This window comes from Poecilia mexicana, unplaced genomic scaffold (genome assembly GCF_051168715.1).
Source record: "Poecilia mexicana isolate PSO_F unplaced genomic scaffold, ASM5116871v1 scaffold_14, whole genome shotgun sequence".
NCBI lineage: Eukaryota > Metazoa > Chordata > Actinopteri > Cyprinodontiformes > Poeciliidae > Poecilia > Poecilia mexicana.
In genome coordinates this window covers 12597315-12622299 of record NW_028263383.1, presented here as the reverse complement: position 1 = coordinate 12622299, position 24985 = coordinate 12597315, and the positions used below count along the sequence as shown (strand labels likewise).

General features: G+C 40.8%; 1 protein-coding gene across 3 annotated transcripts; it reads right to left on the bottom strand.

Annotated features, from left to right (window-relative positions):
• Window positions 1-80: 80 nt before the first annotated feature.
• sec24a (SEC24 homolog A, COPII coat complex component) lies at window positions 81-24696 on the bottom strand. Of its 3 annotated transcripts, none has more exons than XM_088012205.1 (23): window positions 24332-24696; window positions 19447-19944; window positions 16858-17007; window positions 14906-14968; window positions 12941-13101; window positions 10435-10646; window positions 10256-10358; window positions 9526-9652; window positions 9303-9412; window positions 8214-8326; window positions 7948-8066; window positions 7813-7868; window positions 7328-7534; window positions 6778-6901; window positions 6524-6682; window positions 5765-5938; window positions 5566-5676; window positions 4373-4548; window positions 3479-3616; window positions 3301-3405; window positions 3135-3227; window positions 2201-2325; window positions 81-1191 (listed from the first exon to the last, which is right to left on the bottom strand). In XM_088012205.1, exons 1-23 carry the CDS (start codon window positions 24390-24392, stop codon window positions 1077-1079), a joined length of 3300 nt encoding a protein of 1099 aa, XP_087868331.1. In that variant the 5' UTR covers window positions 24393-24696; the 3' UTR covers window positions 81-1076. The 3 variants fall into 3 exon arrangements, with proteins under 3 accessions (XP_087868331.1, XP_014840646.2, XP_087868332.1); XM_014985160.2 differs by having other exon boundaries at window positions 2201-2304; XM_088012206.1 differs by having other exon boundaries at window positions 10435-10643.
• Between the last annotated feature and the right edge of the window lie 289 nt (window positions 24697-24985).

The following is a 24985-nucleotide window of genomic DNA, read 5'->3' as shown; positions in this document are numbered from 1 at the left end:
ATAAACTCCATTTCAATGAGCCTGAAACTTGTAACTCCAAAATAAACATAATTGACCAACTAAAACACAAACTACATGTAAAAAGTCCCAAACTGTTTATTTTCTTAGCATCCATTTCAATTTATTTATACTAAAATCATCAGCATTTCTTCTCCTTTACATAATGCAGTCTGTTCAATATACAAGTATCAATAAGCAGGATTAAAAGATCAGAATGGCTTCGTCACACCTGTGTTAAAGATTTCCCATATCCTATTATATTAAAATATTTTATATATAGAGTCAGTATTTAAACAGAGGTTTAATAATAAAAAGTGAGTTCCCATACAAGGCAATTATGGAATTTAATCAGATTGGGAGTCTCATAAATTAAACAGGAGTCAGAAAATAACGAAAAACAGAACAGCGAAGTCGTAGAGGTGTTCTGCAAAGTCCAGAGAGAAAAGATGGCGGACGAGTTTCTGGAGGACAGATCTGACCGACCGGACCTTTTCCCCGCCGCCGAGTCGGCACATTCCAGGCCGCAGAGACCGCCGCGTCCGTCCGCCTCCAGCTTTAGAGTCTATGCTTTGTTCAACAATTATAATGACTTAAAATGGAAAAACACACACTCTCCTTCAGGAACATGAAGACGGCCAACGCTCGGCCGCTCGTACGCCCACTAAGCAGATGAACTCACATGGAGACCAGTTTGATTTGTTAGTGAAGACAAAATGTGCTTTTTGAACAGAAACACTAGAGACCGCCTGTTCTGCATCTGATCGACACCTCGGTTCGACAGCATTGTTCCGAGGAAAAGAAACACTGATTCATCCGATAAACGCCATTATGATCAACATGGACTTCCAGCCGCTGCCTTCTCCGACTCAGCCGGCCGGAGAAATGACAGAACCCAGTTCCTCTGTCCGACCGTCAGATTCTGATCCGACGTTCCCGCTCAGGTTTTTCTAGAGGTGATGGCGGATCGCAGCTGGAGTGTGTGTAGAGCGCTGCCTCTTGCTGCCCCACACACACACAGACATCCTAACACACACACACACACGGTGAACGTCCTTTCTCCGACGCGCCGCTGCTGATTATTTGGAGATTTGCTGCTGCAGGTGGAGCAGGAACTCGTAGTAGGACAGAGCCGACTCCGTCCGGTCTTCGATCATGTTCTGCAGGAAGTGAGGCTTCAGCTGGCTCTCGTCCCTGAGCAGGAAATTAACGACAGGAAAATTCCTGCTCAGTGCCGCTTTTATCCAACATGTAAAGACCAATTATCAAGCTTTGACTTTAAAAACAAGAAACTTCTCTATTCCTGTGAACGGCTCCTTTTCCACAATAAAACTCAAACACCACACTTTGGAGACAAAAACAATACAAGTTCACTATTATATGATATAATTTATTATTCTTATTAAAATATTTTGATAGTATTCCACATTCTACTAAACTTGGCAAAGTAAAATATAATTTTATGTTTCGAAACGTCTGACACCAAAACACTAAATTAACAAAAAATAAAAGTAACTGTTTAATGAAAAACATGTAAGAAGACCAGTAAGCCATTGAGCCATTAAGAAGAATAAATATTCATTAAAGTGAAACAAAACAAACTCTTACGATAAACAACCTTCCTCTCAAATTAAACGATTAAAACACAAAAAAATGTGTAAAAATGTTTTCTGGCATTCAAAATACTCTGTGTATAATTTAATTTAATGAAGAAGAATGATTTTTTTACAGCCGTAGAAATCTGCAGAAAAGCCTCTTGCACATGAGCCAAACAGGAAGTCGGCCATCTTGGATTAAAGATCAGATTTTTAGACATTTTGGCCGTTTACTGGCTCCTTTTCCATCAGATTCATTTCTTGCCAGATTATAAATCTTTCTGCAGCATTTGTTCAGTTACTGATGTTCCAGCCAAACATCAGTGGCAATGCCGAGTCTAGTTTTACGTCTTTTATGTATAATTCACACACGTTTAAAAGCCAGTTCTTATTTTTAAAACTGACTGAAGTTGTATTGTTAATTTCACTCTGGGTAAAGACTTAAAAAAACTAGAATGTTTTCAAATTCATGCCTAAAATGTCTGACTGGGTCTGTCCAGTCAAAGTTTTCCCCAATAACTGTAGAGTTGGTAGCAGTGTGAACAACAGAGGTCCAAGACTTTATTAAGAACAACAGATACTTTGAATCATTTTAAATCAAAACCCACCTGATGATGTGGAGGGAGGGGAAGAACGGCCGCTGGTCCCTGAGCCAGCTGACGAACGCTCTGGTTCTCTGGGACTCTGCAGTGTCCAGCTCTGGAAGGAGATACTGCAGAGGAGAGCAACAGACCTTTTAAAGTAAGAGATAAAACCGAGTTACAGCATCAGTCTAGTGACTCGGCTACAACAGGAAACGGCTCAGAGTTTAACTTGGTGTTCAATCTGGCAGAGACCACAAAGTCCTGCTGATGTTTAGTGAACATTTCTACAGCAGGCAGGCCTTAGCGGTCCAGAAGCTAAAGAAAGGAGATAAAAACGGAGGGACATGGATGAACGGGTGGAAGGAAACCAAGGAAATGAAAAGCAGAGAAAGGTGAAACGACGAGATGTGAAAGAAGAAAAGTGACGGTAGATCCAGAAAAACAAAAGGAAAGATGAAGGGAAGAATGAAGGAAGGACAGGAAGTAAGGAGACTGAGAAGGAGGAGAACTTTTCAAACTTGATACATCGAGACGAGAAATTATTTTATCATAGTTTCTTTTTCCACCAGCTGGAAACCTTTACCAGATATTTATTGTTTAGTTTGTAGAGCAAAAACTAACAGCAACTATTCAGCAAGAAACATTAGCTTTAAGTCAATAAATCCTTAAAACTGATATAAAAAGCTTTAGTTCCACTGGCAGGTTATTCCACTTATAACATGCAAAATGTGTTAAACTAAAATAATCTGCCAGTGGAACTAAAGTTTTCATACCCGTATTTACTGACTTAAACTAGTTGCTGCTAAGTTAGTTTTCTCTCATTTCCAATGTATTCACAGATATTTTCTCTACCAACTAAACTGAATTTACATGGTAATATTTGTGTTTTTGCAGTGCTAACCCTGCCGCTGTCCTTATTAAAAGTAGCTGCATCATCGTTAAATGTTGTTTTTCCTACCAGCTTCTCCGGAACGGCAGCGTAGCTGGAAACTCCCAGGACTTGAGAGAGGAAGTTTTGGTGGCAGTTTCGTCCGATCCAAAGATACATGACCTGGATTAAAGACACGGGCGTTACGGTTTTGACCTGGTTCAACAGGAACGTTCCTCCTTCCCTCCAAACGCACCAGCCCAGCGTCCAGGAGGAACGCTCCCTCCCGGCTGAGCTTCTCCACCGACAGCTGCAGGACTCTGGGCTGGGGGATCGTCCGCTCGCCGATGTTCAGCGCTCCCTGAGGACGACGGAAACCAGGTGAAAATAAAGACACGCAGCGAGATAAAGATGTTCGGCTTCCTGAGCCGCACCTCGTCGCTCAGGTCGTCCAGGCGGTACAGAGCCGGGTGGATCATCAGCATGGCGAACGCCAGCGGCTGGTACTTCAGCTGGTACATGGCGAACACTCGCTCATCCAGCCGGGTGCTGGTTCCGGTTCTGAAGGCTTTCTGCAGGGAACGCACAAAAACACCAAACAGGTTAATATTACAGATCAACCAGGTTTGATTTCAGGAGGTTTAAGCTGCTTTAAAAAACTACAAAGTTCTGAAGAAAACAGTCAACAAATGAACAAACGGTACATTTAGAAGAGCGGCATTAGAACCATAAAATGCTGATCGATTACGTTTTAAATCAACTGCAGCTGGTTTTTACCCTGGATGTAAAGGAAGTCAGTGTTTCGGTCGTTTGACAGTCTTCTGGAGGTTTGTTCCAGATTGGTGGAGCACAGAAGCTGAATGCAGGCGGCCTCACAGCAGAAAGGCTTTTAGGTCAAACCGGCCGATTTAATTAACCTGCTATGTAACATTAGTGTGCTTCAATTTCCGGATTAATTGCCTTAATCACTTTTTATTGGGAGTTTTTATGTGTTTTACGTGCTGAGGCTGCTTGAAGTGAAGCAGATTTCATGTAAACTTGAATGAACAGAAACGGATGGATCCAAACGAAATGTTCAGCTGAAGAGCTGCTCAGGCGAAGCTACAGAGGAACTCGGCTCTTTTGTCTTTCCCTTAAAATGAATCTAACCCACAATCCAACAGATCCAAAATGTTTCAGATAGGAGAGCTGGATAAGGAGCGAATCGACACTTCATCTCTGGCCAGACGTAAATTAAAATCACTTCTGATGGTGGAGGTTCCGAAACGTGACTTTTGGTACCAACACTACAGAGCCGCGGTGGAAGCAGAGCGGACTGTGAGCGGTACCTGTTTGAGCAGAGCCAGGATGTAGAGCGGGAAGAGGCGCAGGCAGGCCGGAGCCAGCAGGCCGGGCTGCTGGATGGTCAGCGCAGACTGCCGGTACGAGGACAGCGAGTCGATGGCGGCGTTGGTCATGGCGTCTCTGGCGTCGCTCAGGCTGGACGTCACAGAGCGGTCCACAGCTGGAAACGAGACACAGACGGTGGTTCCCATTAAATATTTTCTGGAAAAGGTTCAGCTTGGAGAGAGCGGGATTTCCTCAGAGTTCGGTAGTAACTGTACTCTGCCGTCCTCCGGATTCTAATTAAATGATTTTATTTCTTCTTGAATCTCATCCGGTTGGATCTGGTGAGTAATTGTGACGCCATAAATGGATAAATAGACGGTTTTTAAACGGTTAGCTTGTTTTGCAAACAGAGGCTGCAGCATCTACTAAGTTTATTCGGCATCGACAGACAAACCGAGCAGAACAGCAGGCAGGTCTTAGTGCAGCAGCACCAAGATGCTGCTCAGCCAACTTCAGGCTGCACAACATGTAAAGACAGGTTTACATTTTTATTCTCACTTTATTTACTGTTCAATAATTATTATATCGATTTAGCATGAATGTTGTTTATACCTTTTGATTTTGCAATGAGATATTTTATCAGGTAAATATTATAAATGTCATTAATCTGATGTTGAATATTTTAGATATACATTTCCACCACATCCTCTCTTGATAAAAAAACCCACAGTTAGATTTTTATATTAATGCCATCAAATTTGATTTAAAATATTTTCTAGCAGCAGAGTCCTCCACAGCTGGACGCTTCCTTCGTTCTTTTTCTTGTCAAACTTTTCCGTTTCCAGCTTCAGGATCAAAACGTTTTTCCTAAATTTCTTTTCTGAGACAATAAGAGTTTTTCTGTCTTCTGTCTGCATCTTCGATAAATTATTTTAACTTGTATTTATAATAATGATGGAAAAACAAATTAATTTATTTTTTATATAAATGTTGAGATTTAAAAATTTACTTCCCTCCAACTTGGAGGCTCTCTAGCGCCCCCTGGCGGCCAAACACTGCCTTAATGTACTGCTTTATGTTTAGTTAAGGTAGAAAAGTTGGCTGCGTGAAGGGAGTGGATATCTGTGGCGGATTCAGAGAAGAGGAATAACATCATGAATTCAGCGTCTGCGCAGCTTGGAGGAGTGCGTACCCATGCAGGCCAGCAGCCCCGTGATGGCCTGAACGTCCGCTCCAGCAAACACATCCGACAGAGAACTGACCACCGGGAGGCACATGGTGTGAACCCGAATCCTCCTCTCTCCTGTGAAGGGAAGACATTTTGTTTCATAAAAACAGGAGGAAAAAAAAAATTGGAGTTGGACTTTCAAAATAAGAGCTTGTTCTCCAACCTTTGCTGGAGGTGTAAAGCAGAGCAGCCTGGAAGGAGACGACCTGCATGTCGTCCAGGTTTTCCTCAATGGACATCTGGACGGCGAAGCCAGCGTCCGGGTTGACGTTGGGGAGGGACAGCAGATCCGTGGAACGCACAAAGAAGTTTCCGTGGAACGTGTGGATGGACAATCCTGCAGGGAGAAGAACGACAACAAGCTTTATTAGTTCAGCCATTTTCCAGCAACAAGGCAGAGAATTAGAAGAAAAACAGAAAAACTACACTTTAAAATGTTCAAAACAACTCAAATTACACTGTAAAAAATTACTGGGCTGCAGCTAACGATTAGTAATTGATTAGTAATCGATTAATCGTATCAATAACGGCAGATTGTGCAGATTTACCATACAAGCCTATTTTTGCACAATATTAGAGATGGACTAACATGCAAATTAGCAAATAATTCAACTACTTTTCTGAATAATAAAAATTAGCAGAAGATGCATCTGCAGCTAAAAAAAATAATAATTTGAAGACATATTTACAGTTTTTTTTCTTAAATGCAAAATGTATTAATTTTTAAACAGTTTTCAGTTAAATACTATTCTGAGTGTGTTGCTCTGTTTTGGGGCGTCTGGATAGTCCAGTTAATAAATTGATTAATTGGTTGACAATGATTTCAATAATCACCATTGCTTTAATTAACTGTTTCAGCCGTTAAGCTAAATTAGGGATTTTAAAGTCTAGAATGAAATAAAAAGCTGGGAGATTTTCTTGCCTTTGGTGCATCGTATTCTCATGACGGCCTCAAAGCCGATTTTTCGCGTTAAGTATCTCTTCAGATCCCTCTGGAAGCGCTCCACCTGAGCCGGGTTGTGCTGATGGTGATAGGAGGGGTAGTAATAAACGCTCCCTGCCGAGTATCTGGATATGCATCCTGAGAAACGGGCAGCAGCAGGAAACGTTTCAAATTAAACTCAGTCTTGGCACCAAAACATGCATTTTAAAACCGCTGGTTGTGGTTTTCCTCACCAAGCGTCGCCAGGTCACAGTACTGAGCGCTGAGCAGAAACAGGTCGACTGCCACCTGCTGGCCGGAGCAGTCCAGCGCCAGCTTCTTGTAGAAATCTGTTGCTGGGGATAAATGCTGGACGTCCTGGCAGGAAAACAAAAATACCAGCCAGTCAGCAATTTTTACTAAGTTAAGTTTCTCAGTTTTAGACAACGCACTAAATTCAATATGGCTGAAAAACCACAAAAACCTGTTGTGTTTCTATTAAGCTGATTTATTTATTCAATTGTAGACCATTAGCAACATGCCAGATCTGCCCCAGCTTCCTGCTGAAGGGCAAAAAGCTGCTTGCCAACGATGGTTTAGCTGCCAACATAGCGTGTTAGCTCTTAAATGAACGCCTGATGTGGACAGAAATAAAAATGGACAGAAGAATCATCTTTTCACCCTCCAGCGTTGGGCGCATGTGTGAAACTTCGAGACAGAAACAACATCATGCAGGGATCAACACATTCTCTCTGCAGCAACTTGGGATCTACAGAACTACGCCGCGTTTGCCCCAGTCTGTACCTTGGCAGACGCTCTCTGGTTGGGGTCCTCTCTGGACTGCAGCGCCCCCACGCCCAGGTTGGGCAGCTGCGTCTGAAACACGGACATCCGCCCTCCGGTGGGAGACAGCAGCTTGAAGGCGGCCTGAAGAGCCGAGCCCAGAGCAGACTGCGTCTCCATCGTCTTCTCAAATAAGTTTGGCAGACTCTTCAGCAGATCCTGCACAAGCTGGAGAAGAAACAGCCGCGTGGTAAAGTAAAAAGTGTAGGACTAAAGAACTATCAACATTTTTCTCATTAAAATTACTTTCTATTCTGTTGAAATTGCCTCTTTATTCGGCTAATATTACAACTATTTCTGTAACTGAAATGGAAATAAAAGCCACTTTTGAAAATATTTTCTATCATTTCTTAACGAAAGCAAGAAATCAACCAGGTAATAAAAAAATTGAGGTTTTATTTTCCTGCCCAGTCAAAACATGACCGACTGATGAAAAAGCCGCTTACCTCCTTGCATTCGTTAAGGTTTACTAGAAGGCTGTCTGGTGTTGGTAGAAAGATATCTGTGGATCAAACGTTATAATTTCAATAAGAGCAGAAATGCAGAAGCCGTCCAGCAGTGGCGCTCCGGACGCGGCTCACCTTCGATGTCGGAGACGATGAGCATCTGCGGCTGGGAAAGCCCCTCCTGCAGGTTGTAGAAGTGGATGGTGCTGTCGAAGGTGATGAAGCCCACCTTGGTCCGCGAGTCTCCAGGAAGCCTGAGGCGCAGAAACAAAGCTTTACTCCGGTTTTACATGAAGAGGGTAAACATCAGAACCATGAACCTGCTGACGTCGGGTTCCATGTGAATAAATAAGAATAAACCTAAAACTTTGAGCAAACTCCAGGTTCTGATCGGTACGCACGCGCTGATGTTGTCCAGCAGCGACTGGCAGAAGACGCTCAGGTAACCCGTCTCCACGGCGTTGTGGGACACGTCCAGGACGAACAGGTAGACGGCCGGCTGCGGCGGCCGCAGCTGCAGAGGCAGGCAGGGAGAGTTACTGACAACCAGCTGCAACCGCAGCAGCACAGCTACCAGCAAACTGTGATTCATTAAGAGCCTGAATAAAATGGACATTTTTACGTCCATCTTTGTTTCATTTCCTTTTTTAAATGGCATCAGACAAAACAAAAACAAATATGTGTGTGTGTGTGTCAGAGTTACAGGTTTGATACTTTTCCATGGACGTTTATTGAACTGGATACAATTAAAATTTGTTTTTCATACTTTTTATTTCTACAGTCACGTTTCCACTTCATTCCCTTATTTTATTAAAATAATTTTATTAATTTTCCACTTTAAATATTTATGATTATAGTTTCAACACTTAAGGATAATTATATTTTTTTCTCTACCTCAGCATTTAGTTCCATTATTTTCTTATATTTATGATTTTACTTTAAACAATTATGAGAATTTTAACATCTGATTGTATTTTTATCTCCAACTCAGGATTTTATTTATTTCTGATATTTTATGTCTATTTTTTCTGGATCTTAGTCGTTAGGATTTTAGAATAATAATTTCATTATTTTACTTCCATTTGTTATTGATGCATTAAAAATGTTTCCCATTTAAATTTATTTATTATTCCTCTTTTCAATATTTCTGATCTTATTTTTAGCATTTATAAAGATTGTAGATTTTTTATTTCTACCACATAATTGAGTTTTATTTTATATTTTATAAAAATATCTAATTTATTTTATATTGGAATGAGTATCTACTTTATAACATTTTTCTTTTTGTGATTTTATTTTTAAAATCTGATTATTGAGTTTTTATCTACATCTTATAATTTTTATGTCTGAACATTTCCTCAGCTGCGTTTATTATTTTCGTTTTGTTTTGTCTGACATTATTACCGTCGCCCTCATGGAGGCAAACGCTCAGTAAAAACAGGCTTATTAAAACGACATTAATGCAGCAATAAGAAGGGATTTTAACTCGCCATGTATTCTGAAGGAGCGATGAACTCAATAGTGGCGTTCTGGACTTCTGGTCTTTTGTGCGGTTCGCCGTACGACCTGCTGACCGGGTTGTACATAAACTCCTCTGGGACTAAAACACAAAAACATGAAATCCATTAAAGGTCTCACATTAAAATGAACATTTCTGAGAATAATGCTGAGATAAAACAGATAAAAGCAGTGTGACTCTACACATCTCCTTACCATCATTTACTCGATAGCACAGGTTGCATTTCCACCTCCTCTGGTCCAGAAAGGAAACAAACGGGTTGATGTAGGTTCTGCAGGACCGACACCGCACTATGGTGCTGGACGTCACCACAGGAAGCTGCTGCATTCATATAAACAGAAGAAACCAAATGAGTCGTTTTGTGTTCGGTTTTCTTCCAAGTTGTGAAAACATCAGTTTATTCAAACCAAAGTCATGTTTGATCATTAAAAGCCCAATAAGTGGCGTTTATATCTCACCAATTAATCAATATTTCTTTACCTCATCATGCTTCATTTAAAAAATAATCCAACAATTTATTTCACAAAATTTCTGAAAATATGAAAAACATCATTTAATTATTTTAAAGTACCTGATAAAGTAAAACTAAATTCAAAATGCTTCAGTAGTTTTGTGATTGGCAAAAGTCAACGTGCATTTTTCCATGAATATTAAGGAATTATTGACCAAAACCAGCTCATTTATCTTGCTAAAAAGTTATTTTTGTCCTAGGATATTTGTGTTTTTGTAATGCAGTGACTAAGTTCAGGCTGGTTAGAATATTTTTCCACACTTTAAATGCCAACAAGTTGAAGTTTGCTCTGCCTCTTTTTCTTCCAAACTGTCCCTCCCAAACATGGCCAGAAGTGAAACCAGTTTAATCCCCAAACGACTCAAACGAGCCCAGACTGAGCATGTGGGCATCAGAAGGGACCAGGGAGTTACCGAGAGGTCTTTAAAGGGGTGCAGCAGCAGGCCCAGCGGCAGCTTGGCTTTATTCAGCACAGACTGTGTCTGAGGGATGCTGGTCAGCGTGCAACGGAAAACCCTGCAGGAACAAACAGGACGATCAGAGCCGAAGGCGTAAACGCAGCAGGTGCCGCATGCGGTCCGTCTCGTCTCACTCTGGGCTGCAGTTGAGCTTCTGCAGGTCCTGGGTGAGGCAGGGCGTCGGGGCGGGGACCGGCGCTGGCGGCAGCAGGTTCCTCTCCTGCAGCAGGTTGACCACTCTCAGAGCCTCCGGCGTGCTGGACTGGAGGCTCATGGCCGCCATCGACGGGCTCAGCTGGGCCGGACCGGCACCGGGACCAGGACCGGGACCGGGACCGCCAGGCTGCTGGGAGACGGTGAAACTATAAACTAAAACTGAAAACTCAACAGTTTATATTCATATTATTGGGTTTCCAGTAGGGATGTGCCGATCAGGTTTTTTCCTGCCGATACCGATCACCCATGAGGGCCGATACACCGATACCGATCACCGATACCGATCACATAATTATTATTTATTTATTTTTTATCATAAACCCTACCTGTTACATTATGTGGAAAAAGGAACCATGAATTCACCTTAATTTAGACAAAAACTTGTTTTTAATAACTTTTTCCAAGAAGAAAACTAAACAAAACAGGCATTGTGCAAATTGTACTGCTATTGATAATACTATCTTTAACAGACTGAAAACATATGAAGGCTCTGAAGAGGCTAAATAATACAAAGAGCCAAAATAAAACCTCTCAACATTGTCAAGAAGTTCAAGTATAAAACTTAACATTCAAAGGCAAAAACAGGTTCCATTACAATAAACAATCCAGAGTTACTGAATGAAAACTTCCTGTTAGCATGGCGGCTAGCTGATTACTGCTAGCTCTGATTGGCTGTTTCTGACTGAGCGGAGTGATTATGCAGATCAGGGAGGAGATCGATTATTTTTTTAGAGGTTATCTGTCTCATGTTAGGACAGCGAAAGTTTTAATACGGATGTAAAATGTATTTTTTAAGTTAGATGCTGCAGCTTTAAGCAGGTTCAGTGTGAGAGTCACTACCAGGTGGAGCAGAAGCGAAGCTCCGTCTGTCAGATATTACTACCTGTAGCGTAGCAGCGGTTCAACAGGAGAGCAGAACCAGCGTCTGACATCGTAGCTCAAAGACTTAAATAATTTCGCGGGTTATTTGTTTAGCTTTCTGACCGTCATGCTAATCCGGGTGAGTGTTTGTAGCTGTGCGCTGCTTTACCTGCTGTCTGATCCTCCGTATGTCTTTTTTACTGCAGTGAGCCTCGATGTAGCCAAACTCCGTCAAGTATCTCATTGTTTTTATGTCGTATTAGCTTCGTTGTGTTGATGCATTTTGACGTGCTTCAATTTTCCGCTGCAACACGCAGCAAACTTCCCCATTCACTCAGTGCGTTATAGTTCCACATCGCTTAGGATTTGTTGCTGCGCGTTTGCGCAGAGTGAAGGAAAGAGGAGACCAGCTGCACAGGCAGGCTGGAAATGAGATGATCGGTATCGGCAACAAGAGACAATGATCGCCGATCACCGATCATGCACTTTTTCACGAAAATCGGCCCGATTATGATCGGTGACCGATCGATCGGCACACCTCTAGTTTCCAGAAACATTCCTCTGTACGGCAAGCAGTTTTAACATAAAAATCAACCTCACTTACATTCCAGACATCAGAAAATACTTTGACTAGAAATATTAATTAAAGTATGTAATATTTTGACAAGACAAAATACATATTTGATATTTCTGATTATATTCTGACTGCTATAAATGAAGTCAGATTTACCATTCAGTTGCATGAAGACTTTAATTAAAAATACATACAATTAATTACTGATCATCTTAAATAAATTATGACTCATCATGAAGCATTTTTACGATATCTTGCTTTCTGTTCCAATTAGATATCTTAACTTATTTTTAATTTGGAGGTTATACATGTATTTTAGAGAGGAGGTCTACGGAAGAGGAACCGGGTCACTGAAAAAAAAACTTCACAAGTCAGACTTTAATCTGACACCAAAAACCAAAATTCTGAGAAGAAAAAAATAAGAAAAATCAGAATTTGGAGGGTAAAAAATGTAAATTCTGAGATGAATTTACATCTCAGAATTTACTACTTTTTTAATTTACTAAAAAACTACTTTGTCCCAATGGAGCTCCTGTAGACAGGAAACTGCTTGCTGTTGTTGAGTCATCTTCAGGCACTTCCCAAATGGCCCTAATTTGGGCCATTTGGGAATTATTTTTTTCCCAGATGGCCCTATTCCTCCTCCGTAGATATGTGTTCAACCAGCGCAAATTAAATTGATGAAATCCTCAAAGCAAATAATGATTAACTGAAGCAATATCTGGTTTTTGATTAGCGAATATTCCTTTTAAGACATTTCCAAATAAATGAGATGTTTCTTTAATTAGGAGACTTCCCTATTTCAGACATCTAGTCATAATGATGTCACCAATACAGTGAAATTTGTCAAATTGTCCCAGATTTACAAAGCATTTGGAAATTTCAGAAATGATAAAAAGGATTTTTGAAGATGCTCCATCTTCAGCAGCACTTTTAGCTTTTCAGAGCCGATCTGCGTGAAAATGGCCTGAACTGAATCTGAGACTCACCTGTTGGTACGGCTGAGGGCCCTGAGTGTACGGCTGCGTGGCGGCTTGGAGCGCCGGGTGAAGGGAGGAGGGAGGCGGCGCCGAGGTGTTCTGGTACCCGGGGGGCAGGGACGGGTAGTGGCCCAAATGCCGGCCGGGCGGGCCGGGCGGAGCTGCACCAGCTGAGGTAAACAACAAAAACATTTAGACCAGGAGGACCAGTCACCTGTCCCAATAAATCAACTAACTGCATAAATAAATTTATCTCCATTTAATTTATGGCTTTTCTCTTCAGTCTGTTGTTTTGGCTGCAACTAAAACTTTAAGGATAATTTTATTTACAGAGACTTTATAATTCATTTTATTTGCCGTTTCTGTTTTGTTTATTTTGGATATTTAAAGTGTCTTCCAGTTGTAAGCTTTCATCAGCCTGGCGGGCCACCAGGCTTTATTTGCCTCCCACCAGGCTAAACATTGTACCTTCCAGCGGCCTCAGCTGGTTTCTGGGGGAAATCCTGCTGAGAATTTAAAGTTTGATGTTTGAGAATGTGTTCTTGCATTATTATGCCATCACCATTATATTAATTGTCTCAAAGTAACATTATTGGTTACCGCAATAATTTCTGGGCTGATTTATGGAAAAATGTTATTTTTACAGGTCTAATCCTGAGTAGCAGAGGAAAAAACACTTATGCTTCACATTGATCTGTCTATTATCACTGGGAAAGCAGTTTAAGAAAAAAAGGCTCTGGTCATTTCATAAAACTATAAATTATTTAGTAGAAAAGCTGGTTGGCTTCACAGAAGCTGTAAAAACAAGTCAGCCAAGTTATCCTTTACTAGAAGTATTTTTAATCGATGGTAATGAAGGTTCGAGTACCTCGATTACTAAAATTCCTCGAGGAAAATTTACCTGCCTCGAAGCTTCGTTAATTTATGTTTTATTAGTTAGCGCACCGTGTTCCGGCCGGGACTTCATTTGCGTTGCGCGGAGCTCTCACTTCCGCCTCTGAGTTGTTGACAAAAGCTAAGTCTCAGCGGCATAAAGTCCAATCTTCAAGATTGGCCCGTGGGGATTTTATTGATTGATGATAATGCCCGACTTTTTATCGTTTTTGGGGAACCAATAAGCATCCTTAAAATGACTGGGGGGGAATCCCTGGAGTACGGCAGCATTTCTCCTCCGGGGCTGCTGGTTGAAAGCGAACGGCGGGAAGAGCGCTGAGGTGAGCGGATAGCCTGAACAGGGCGGGCGGCTGAGTAGCTGATGCTTACCGTGTAAATGTAGCTTTACCGACGAACCGCACAATAAATTTCATATCCCGGTCTGAAGAAACGGGTGGCGGAGCGCATCGTACATGGCTGGTAGATGAGTTTCTGAGTGTGACCAGTGAAGGTGTCGTAAATATCCCGTATTGCTTCCCCCCGTGTTCGTCCCCCGGGCTAACGGTTCGTCAGTCCGCTGGTCTATTTCCTCCCCTCCACCCCATGTTCGTTCATTCGCCCTCTCCTCCCACTCCAGGCGACATTTCCCGTATTTTCAAACCCAAAGCGTGACAGGTTAGGTGGCAAGGTGAGTTTAATTAATCTATTAAACTCACTGAAGATGAATACATAAACTAAAAGCTGGATTGTAGACATTTTTTATAAGCATATTTGTGAGCCTGCCTCTTTGTTATTAAATTCAATATAATTTCAGATTTTTCTATAACTTTTCTTCTGGTTAACTTAGAAAGTGAGCTATTATTGTTACAGGTTAGTTTTCTAAACTACAAAAAAGCAACTGTTAGGGATGCTCAAATATGAAACATTGGACTGATATTGATATCTGATAGTAACACCGGTATTATGCCAGATTTACCAATATTTCATTTTATAATTTTTTTTATCCGATTACTCGATTAATCGTAAGAATAATCGATAGATTACTCGATTACTAAAATATTCGTTTACAACAGCCCTAGTCGGAGGCAGAGGAAGCCTTACCCATTCTGTTGTCAACGTGATTGTAGCTGTTTGGTGCCTGGGGGCCGTTTCCTGCCACGTCTCCTGGAACAAAACAGCAGAAGGGATTTCACCTGTTAGACACCTGCATGTTTCCGATAAAAGCTGCAGATGGACTCGGGCTGCAACGATTAATCAATTAGTGAAATAATCAGCAACTAATTTATTAATCGATTAATCATTAACTGGAGAACGCAGACTTAAAAATAAAAAAAAGAAACATATTCAGAGCAATAATAAATCCAAAACATGTATATTTTGAATTAAAGATAAAAACAACAATCAGCATTTTTAGTTTGATCTGGTTCAGATTCTGTGATTGGATTTTAAAAGGCCTGTCACAATAAGCAATAATCAATCCATTAATCATATGACAAATTAAAACAAGCTCAATAATTTCCATCTGGATGATTTATCACTTTTCTTTTTCTAACAAAAACTGGATGTTAAAAGTTTCCAGTCTGGTGTTTTGGCCTCAACTAAACACGTTTAAGGGCAGTTTATTTGTTGTTTATTTATTTATTTTGGATATTTAAAATGTTTCAGTGTTAAATGTTCATTAGAATTTAAAGTTTATCGATCTTTGAGAATCTGGTCTCAAAGATTGACAACATAATTACAATTATGTCACTTGAAAATGGTTTCAAAACAACAATATCATCATTTATCATGGTAACTGCAGGAAAAATTACTGTCCGGGACAGGCCTAATTTTAGGCAATGAAATGTTTATTTTCTTATTTAAAAAAGGAATTGAATTATTATATTGGCATATATTTGCATTTCTTAGACTGTATAAGAAATGTGCAGAACGAGCCAATTTTTAAAATACATAATGATCGATACTAAAATAACCGTTGCAGCCCTAAACAAAGAAACAATAAAGACAACAACTATGGAAACTAAAGGTGGCTGAAACTTTGGGGCTCATTTAAAGACATTCTGGTAATAAAACAAAGTGAATCGGCTGAAGTTTGACCACCAGAACACAGGATGGAAGATGAACAGAACAGCAAACACAGCAACACTCATGACCTGGCCACACCTGGACATTCAACATCTCCTTCCTGGGTGTCGGGCTCAGCGGGGGGCCGGGCGCTGCTGGCAGCCCCCCAGCACTGAGCTGGCCTCGATAAGGAGGGGGAACAAAAAGAGGGACGGACAAGGTCAGGACAGAAGGAACTGGACCTGCTTCCAGATGTGATCAACAACCACATGAGGCTGCCGTCTACAGTTTACTCTGCTCCCAACACAACCTGTTATCCAACGGTCACGGCTTCCAGACCTGAAGTATTCACACTCCTTTAAGTCACAAACACATGTGAACTTCGATGTACGTTAACAAGACAGACCAACTCAAGTCTGTACATATTTGTGATGTAAAAAGAAAATTATACTTTTAAAGTGTGCTAATTAAATCAGAACTTCCTAGTCACAGCTGCGACCTCCCACAGACTGAAACCCTGAGACTTTTCTTGCCAAAACCTTAAACTCCGTCAGACTGGAGGAAGAGCATTTCAGTTTTTAAGTTCTGGATTTATGTCCGACTTTAACAGAAAGGTCTGAGTCTGGTGGATTTCTGGTTAAAACATGTTTGTTTTTCATTCAGTGGGAAGAAAATCCTGAAATTTGACTCAAGTAAGAGCAGAGATACTTCAGAATAAAATTTAGGTAAAAATAAAAAGTACAGTGTAATACTTTTTCCCCCAAAAAAGTTACTCAAGTAAATGTAACTGAGTAAATGTAACTAGTTACTACCCAACTCTGGTAAAATTGGGCCCCGAGTACAAATGCACACCACACTTTTCAGATCACTTCATATTCTACTCTGTTCTTACCAATCCCTAAGACTTCCAACAAAAAACATTCAATTTTTAACAAGTTAAAACTTTATGAGCAACCAGTGGGACTGAAACCGAGCAGATCTAAACCCACCATCAGCTTTGGGAGGCGGAGGTGTGCCGGTGGTTCCTGGGGGCCCAGCAGGGGGCGCTGTGGGTTTCATGGTTGGTGGAGGACCATAGGCGGGCCTGTTGGGCTGGTATGTGTGGGGAGGCAGAGGGTTCATTGGTGGAGGGGCGGAGCCTGGAAAGAATTAAACATCAAGAACTTTTTCTGATCATCTTTGACATTTTCCCATAGAGAAAATAAACTATTACATTTTTCTAAATAAGATATCTTATTTATTTAGAGGGGAAAAAGCTACTGTCACCCATTAGCTTATTAAAACATGATTTAAAAATACTATATTTTAGATTTTTATTTTATGTTTGTTGAAGTTTATAAATCAAAATAAGACATTTAATAACTTTAATATGCAACCTGTCATGATAAATTTTGAAATATTATTGCTTTAAACAATAACATCATTGTTTTGCATCTATTTTAGACTAATAATACCAGAATAATTCAAGTACAGCGTCTCTAGGATCAATAAACTTTAATTTCTAAAAATATTTAACTCTGGAACTGCAAGACATTTTAAATAATCAAAACAGTCAAAATGATAAATAAAATAAAATATATTAATCATCAGGCTCAGACAAGGAAAAACCCCCAGTTAGGCCTTTTGTAAAATAATAAAAAATAATGTTAACACCACAAACTACTGGGTGCTTTGTGTTAAATGTCTTCAGCATCTTTCAAAACGACGGTTTGTCAAAAATGTTCAAGATTAAGCAAAATACATACCTCATCAGATTATTGCTTATTCGTACTGGAGTATAAAAGAAGTTTCAATTTTCAATAAGATTATGTCATAAATCAACTTGTGTAAACACCAAGACACCAGAATAATTTTACTAACTTTATAATCTAATGCGGGCCCAGAGTGACGGTTTGGTGATACTACGAACTAAAAAACTAAATACTGACAGATTATTAACATAAGAACCAAAAACTTCTCAGAGAATGGAACAGCTTTCTGCATCCTCCAGGGGATTCATGTGCTTCAGCAAATAATAATCACAACAGTCTCAGCAAACTTTATGCACTGTGGGCAGAAATGACGCAATCTGTGATATGCAACAGAAGTTACTCGTCTCCGTTTGTGGCTTTTGTTTCCTATTTTCATCACAAATATGTGAAACAGAAGCTGAAAATAAAACATGCCCTTTTTTAAAATATGAGATTTTAATTCAGATCAGAGTTTGATCTGGACTTTGTCCAGAGATAGACTGAACGTGTGTGTGTGTGTGTGTGTGTGTGATGGGAGGGCCAACATGTTCGGTGTTGGGGCAGAGGTCAACGTCCAGCTCCAACGTATCAGCCTGCAGATACGAGTATCTGCAGCTCATGTCAGACGATCAGAGTAATTACAGTTTTTGTTTCAGGTTGTGAGGCGGTTTGAGTCGATCAGCCCTGAAAACTAAACATTATTATAAAACACAGTGAAGCAGGGGAAGATAAAACTATCCGCTTTAATAAGCCTGTCGCAATAAATCAGTTAATTATAAAACAAATTTCCATGAACAGGACTTATTGCTTCCTTTCCTCTGTTTAAAACTGAATGATAAACGTTTTCACTTTGGTGTTTTGGTCTCAACTAATCTTTTCTATGAAGAAGAAGAATTTTATTTACAGAGACTTCATAATTTATTGTTTTATTTATTTTGGATATTTAAAGTGTCTTCCAGTTCCACTTTTAAATGTTCATTAGAATTTAAGGTTTATTGATGGTTGAGAATCTGTTCTTACATTATTATTATTATGCCATACAGTTTAATTAATTACAGCTCTAAGTGTCTTGTTAATTCAGCAAATGGCCTTTTTTTGGTGTATATCTGATTAATCGATTTCTAAATTAGCTGATTTTTTTCAATAATCAATTAATCATGATTAATACTTTTAATCATTTCAGCCGTACAACATTTAAGCAGCTGGTTTGTGTCCATCTGTAGCTTCATCACTTCTGGTCACAAATATAAAAATGTCTAACAAATCAGCACAATCTTCTCTAGTGCAGATTTTATAGAACATTGTCTTGAGCCTGAATTAGCAGTTTAAGCTAACTGGTTTGGTTTATAGAAACTGGAGCAGATAATTCATCACTTCAGGCTAAACTGTGTCAGCTGGACTTTGTTTCACAAACCCAGAGCAACTATGCCTGGAATTAAACTGTAAGGAGAATAGTTAGTGGCAGGCCCCCAGCGGTAGGAACCCAGCGGTAGGCCCACACTGGTAGACCCCCAGCTGTAGGCCCACACTGGTAGACCCCCAGCTGTAGGCCCCCACTGGTAGGAACCCAGCTGTAGGCCCCCACTGGTAGGAACCCAGCGGTAGACCCCCAGCTGTAGGCCCACACTGGTAGACCCCCAGCTGTAGGAACCCAGCGGTAGGCCCCCACTGGTAGACCCCCAGCGGTAGGCCCCCACTGGTAGGAACCCAGCGGTAGGAACCCAGCGGTAGGCCCACACTGGTAGACCCCCAGCTGTAGGCCCCCACTGGTAGACCCCCAGCTGTAGGCCCACACTGGTAGACCCCCAGCTGTAGGCCCACACTGATAGGCCCCCAGCGTGCTCCTACCTGGCTGAGTGAATCCGTGTATGGAGGTGGGCGGGGCTCCTGGACCAGGTGGCTGTGCGGAGCTGTGGGACATGAGGGGCGGCGCAGCAGCAGCTGGGTTCACATGATTGGGCGCGGGGCCCCGGGGAGCAGCGTACTGCCACGCTGGCGGGCCGGTGTAGTAACTGGTGGAGGTGACAGCAGGAGGAGGGGGCGTGGCCTGAGCTGGGGGCGTGGCCTGAGCTGGCCGTGGCCCCGGGCTGGGGCTGGCGGACTGAGGCGGGGTGTGGGACGGGAGAATGCCGATCTGCGGCCGGGGCAGCAGAGGCTGGGCCGGTGCCGGAGGGTAGGAGCCGACCTGCGGGCCAGGCGGAACCGGCTGGTACGGTCCAGACGGGTACAGAGCAGGGCCGGGGGGGGCCAACACTTTGGCCTGCATCTGGTTGTAGGCCGGCTGGTGGTTCACGCTGTAGCCGACCCCCGACGGCTGCTGCAGAGCAACGGGATTCTGTGACGGACCTGCAGATCAGGAGAGAAATAAATAAAGACTGTTAGGAAGGCACCGACTGCAGTTTACGGATCTTCAACAAGCTGACCTGCTAATTCACAGTTTGGCTGATACAAATTCTTTGTCTGCAATGTTGTTCAATGCCAGTTGTGCACCGACTTTTCGGCACTGATTTCCATACTTTTAGGAGATCGGCCGATCTTTTCTGCCTCAGCAAAGGTCTAAAAATCAGCCGCTGTCGTCTTCTGCTCTGCAGTGAGAGGTTGGACTGACAGACCGGCTCAGCTCAGGTCCAAATGTTGGCAGTTAACAAATATTAACTCAGCAACTTTCTTGCTATATTTAGCAACATTTCAGACAGAAAAAAAATTATATCAGCCAAAATCAAAATTAGCTGGTCAGTTTTTTTTTTTTTTTTTAAATCGGTAACTGGGGATAGATCAGAAAACTGCAATCAGTGAATTCCTACTAAATATAGAAATAAAGACGCCGAGTTGGCAACATCTGTTAAGTGGTTTGGACCTGACCTGGTGAGCCGGTCAGTCAGTCAAACCTCTCACTGCAGAGCAGATGACAGCAGACGATTTTTAGACCTTCGCTGAGGAAGAAAATATCGGCCTCACATGGCAGTATCGGCCCATCGCCCAAAATTAAAGAAATCTGCAGCAATAAATCGGCTGGCTGATAAATCGGTGCACCCCTATTTGTTAAAAATGAAACATTTCTGTTAAACAACGAATCCAAAAACTCAAAAGTCCTCATTGACCCACATTTTAGGGCTGCAACTAATGACTGTTTTAGTAATCAATCATTAGGATAAGAAATCGTCACGTTTTACAGATTTTTTTATTTAAACACTTCAGCCATTTTTACACAATATTAGAAATCCCATTAGAAGATACAAATAATAACATTTTTACATTTTACTGGATAAAATGCAACATCATAACATTCATTTTTACCAAAAGATGCATCTGCGGCTAAAAAATATTTTCTAATAATCTACTGATTATTTTTATTAAATTAATAAATGTCTTATGAAGGTGCTTAATAAAAGATTTGTTTTTTACTGAATTTAAAGCAGATGAAGATAAAAATGTAATTTGAGTTGTTCTGTAGAACAGGACTGCACAGTGGCGCGGTTGGTAGAGCTGTTGCCTTGCAGCATGAAGGTTCTGGTTCGATTCCCGGCCCGGGGTCTTTCTGCATGGAGTCTCCATGTTCTCCCTGAGCATGGTGGGTTTTCTCTGGGTTCTCCGGTTTCCTCCCACAGTCCAAAAACATGACTGTCAGGTTAAATGTGTGTGTGCATGGTTGTTCGTCTCTGTGTTGCCCTGCGACAGACTGGTGACCCGTCCAGGTGACCCCGCCTCTCGCCCAGAGCATTAGCTGGAGAGGCAGCAGCAGCTCCTGATCTCATTAGGGACAAGGGTGTTAGAAAATGGATGGATGGGTAGAACAGACTTACAAACGAAGAAATGCAAAATGTTTCTATTTTTGTTCAGTTTGGGGTTTTATTGATGCTCTGAGTCCGTTTGTCTTTTTAAGGTCTGTATGCTCCAGTTAATGATTAACTGATTACTAAATTAGTTGACGGATTATTTCAATGATCAATTAATCATGATTAATTAATCGTTTCAGCCCCACTACGTTTGGTCACGTACTTTACTGTCGTCTTAAAGTTTCAGCTCTCAGAGTAAAGTTGTGTTTAGATGCTGCAGTCCGGTCACAATAACTCCAAACACTTCCAAAGAGGTTCAATTCAATCCAAGAATTGCTCAAAAATGCATCAACTGACTGCTGAGCTGCAGCCAAAGGTCTAATCTCCTTACTAGGATTTAATTGAGCAGGATCTGAAACCAGCCACAGTGATGCTTTACACCCAATCAAACTATTTTACTGAATCAGCATTATTGGACATTTTCCCCTCAGTTTCATAAATACAGGATATAAAACCTCATCAGATGGATTATCTAAAGCATTTTCAACAAGATGATAAACATTTAAAGTTATTACAGTAATAATTTATAACGTAACTGAAAAGGAGTTCGATACCGTTCTCCAAGTCTCTCTCAACACATGCAAGAGCAATTACACAAAAAAGGACAATATTCAGTTCCTTATTTCTCTGCATCTTTGCAGGACATTTATGAACTAAATCTTCAGGTTAAAACATTTTTCTCATCCAGGACTCTGATATTGCCAATCAGATCATCAGAACAATCCCTCCAGAAATGCACACAAATCAAATCGCAGTATGGATTTACAAAGGTAAACTGTAGAGATGATATTATTACTGACAAGTTTGACTGCAAGACTGTCACTGATATGCAGTACGGTTTTTAAAATAATGAATATTTAAACATAATAAATATGAAAACTAATCACAGTCACTCATTTGCGTCAGGAATCACTCCAAGTGGCTTGTTCTTATTGTCACATTTCGACAGATGCTCAATTATGTCACGAATAATAAAAAGTGTTGGAAATAAAATCTGGAAAAATGAGTCACAGGAAGAAACTTTTGATTCATTTATGATTTAACAGAAGGATTCCCCAACAATACATTTCCTTCTCTTTTTCTGTCCTGATTGACCAAGTTCTGTTTTAAAATTACGTAAAATCTGACTGGAGAGAAATCAAATAAAAATACCAGGTGCATTAAGGCTGGTTGCAATATCAATAAATTAATCACCTGAGAAATTAAAATGATCTCAATAATTTCAATTTGCATGATTTATTGTTTTCTTTCTACTAAAAACTGGATTATAAAGTCTGGTGCTTTTTAATCATTTTATTTGTTGTTTCTTTTGTTTTGTTTATTTATTTTGGATATTTAAAATGTCCTTCAGCTCCAGAGTTAAATGCTCATTAAAATTTAAAGTTCATTGACATTTGAGAATGAGTGTTAATATGTCATTACCGTTATATTAATGGAAAACAACAGCATATTACAACTTCTTTATTGTCCAGCAAACAAAAGAAGGTAGATTTCACTTAGACTGTATGGAGTTTAGAATGACAACTTGTCGCTGCGCACTGCTGATCAGCTGGCTATCAAACCGTCTGGAAAGTTTTCCAGTGGTGAAAACATGAAGTGCCAGCATTTACTCCTGAGGTTATGCTGGTTTAAAGCTACAACTGGCTGAAGGAGCTAAGTAAGCTCATTTCATAATACTTATGTATTATGACGAAAATTACTCATCACTGAAACCACTGCTAACTTTTATTTTGTCCTGTATTTTTGCTCATGTGTGCATCAAACTGTTTAAGTGCTGTAATATTCAGCGGCTGTGGGAATAAATCTAGCTTTTCTATTTAATTGCAATGCAAATTTTGATTGAAATGTTTTGAATAAAGATCGTGATGTTGTGAAACAAGAACACAGCGGCTGATAATACCGACAGGATCTCATACTGTACACAAACATGACATCTTTATGATGCCTTTAATAGACAGCAGGTGTCAAATTCAAAGCGATATATAAAGATTAATGAGAATTTTGTCTTAAATAAAGCTGGAGAACAATAAACTGGAGATGCATAAAGTCAGAAGTAAAGGAAAAGTTATTTACATGCATCAATAATAAAAGCTGCAGAATGCTTACATCAGCAATCACTAAGTGTGTGTAGGTTGATTTTTTTCTGATCTCAAAGGAATGTCACTAAAATGTGAAAATAATCTGCACAGCAGATGATGTCTCAGGCTGGAAGAAATCGTGTGGATCATCCCCAAAGTGCCACATGTACAGAGAAAGGCAGAACACAAGTTGCTTCTGTTTGGCTCTATATTCTGTTATTGCACAACAAAGAACCAGCCAATAAACATAGAGGGGAGCATGGCAGTCTGACAAATTATTCTGGTGAAAACTCCCTGGAGAAAAGAGGAAAAGACGAGCTGGGTGTTTCTGAACAGCTTCAGTCTGGCTGATGAGCTAAAGAGCTCATCTAAAGTAAAAACCAATCACTTTCTGAGCGTTTTGAATATGAATCCTAATGTTTTTAAACATATAACAACATTTTACTGAATAATGACTTCCTTTCCTCAACACATTAAGTTTAATGAGGTTTTAAATTAACTGGTCATTTGACACGCATTGGGTCTGAAACCTTTGCACTACCTTCATAATGTTGTAATCTAAATAATAAAACTAATTGTTACAGCTCTAGAAGTCTTCAGTTCACGCTTCAGAAACTATTTCTGTCGTCTTAAATTAGGTAACGGGTCGAGATTAATAATGAGTTAACCTGACAGATCATGCTTACGCTACCACCTCTCTAAGTAAAGCCAGCTAACGGGTAACCTCAGTCCAAAACGTCTCCTGACTCCAGCTAACAGCGTTAGCTCACATGCTACATCGAAACGAACCGCCTTCACACACGTTAAAAAGTTACTCACCGTTCGTGTACGTCTGTCCCGTCCCAGTCCCGTTCTGGGAGTTGAACCCGGCGGTTGACATGTTGAAACAGACACCAGAATCTAATTTAGAGGTTCTCGGGTGACTGCTCTGAAAGCTAGCTGGCTAGCTCTGACCGTCGCGGGCTAGACGCTCAAACCTGTGGCTCTGACGGTGAAAGCTCACAGCAAAGAGCAAAGTCCGAGGCGGAAATCTTCTGCTTACTTTAAAGGTGTTGATTGGGCGGTCGTTTCACTATCAATAAACCATGATTAGTACCCCAAGACCCGGTTCAACAACCCACAGGTTGGTCAACGTCGGGCCTGCTCAGAGTAAATCTTCTCCCCTTTCACCGGAAGTTGGGATCACCCAGCAGGATCAACGTAAAAAATGGTTGGGCATGCGCAGTATGTACACGTGGCATTTCCTCCTGTGCACAGGATTTTTTCAGAGTACCAGAAACAAAACGGACTGAGATTTTACTACATCAATACATTCTCCCATCCAAAATCTCAGACCAGCTTCATAACCCTCATATATAGACTCAAAAACTGTTTATTCCCCAAAACACCCTGAACTCTCACATGCACCAATTATATGGTGGTCATATGTCTATGCCTGTATACATAAATTTAACTGATTTAATACTGTAAATA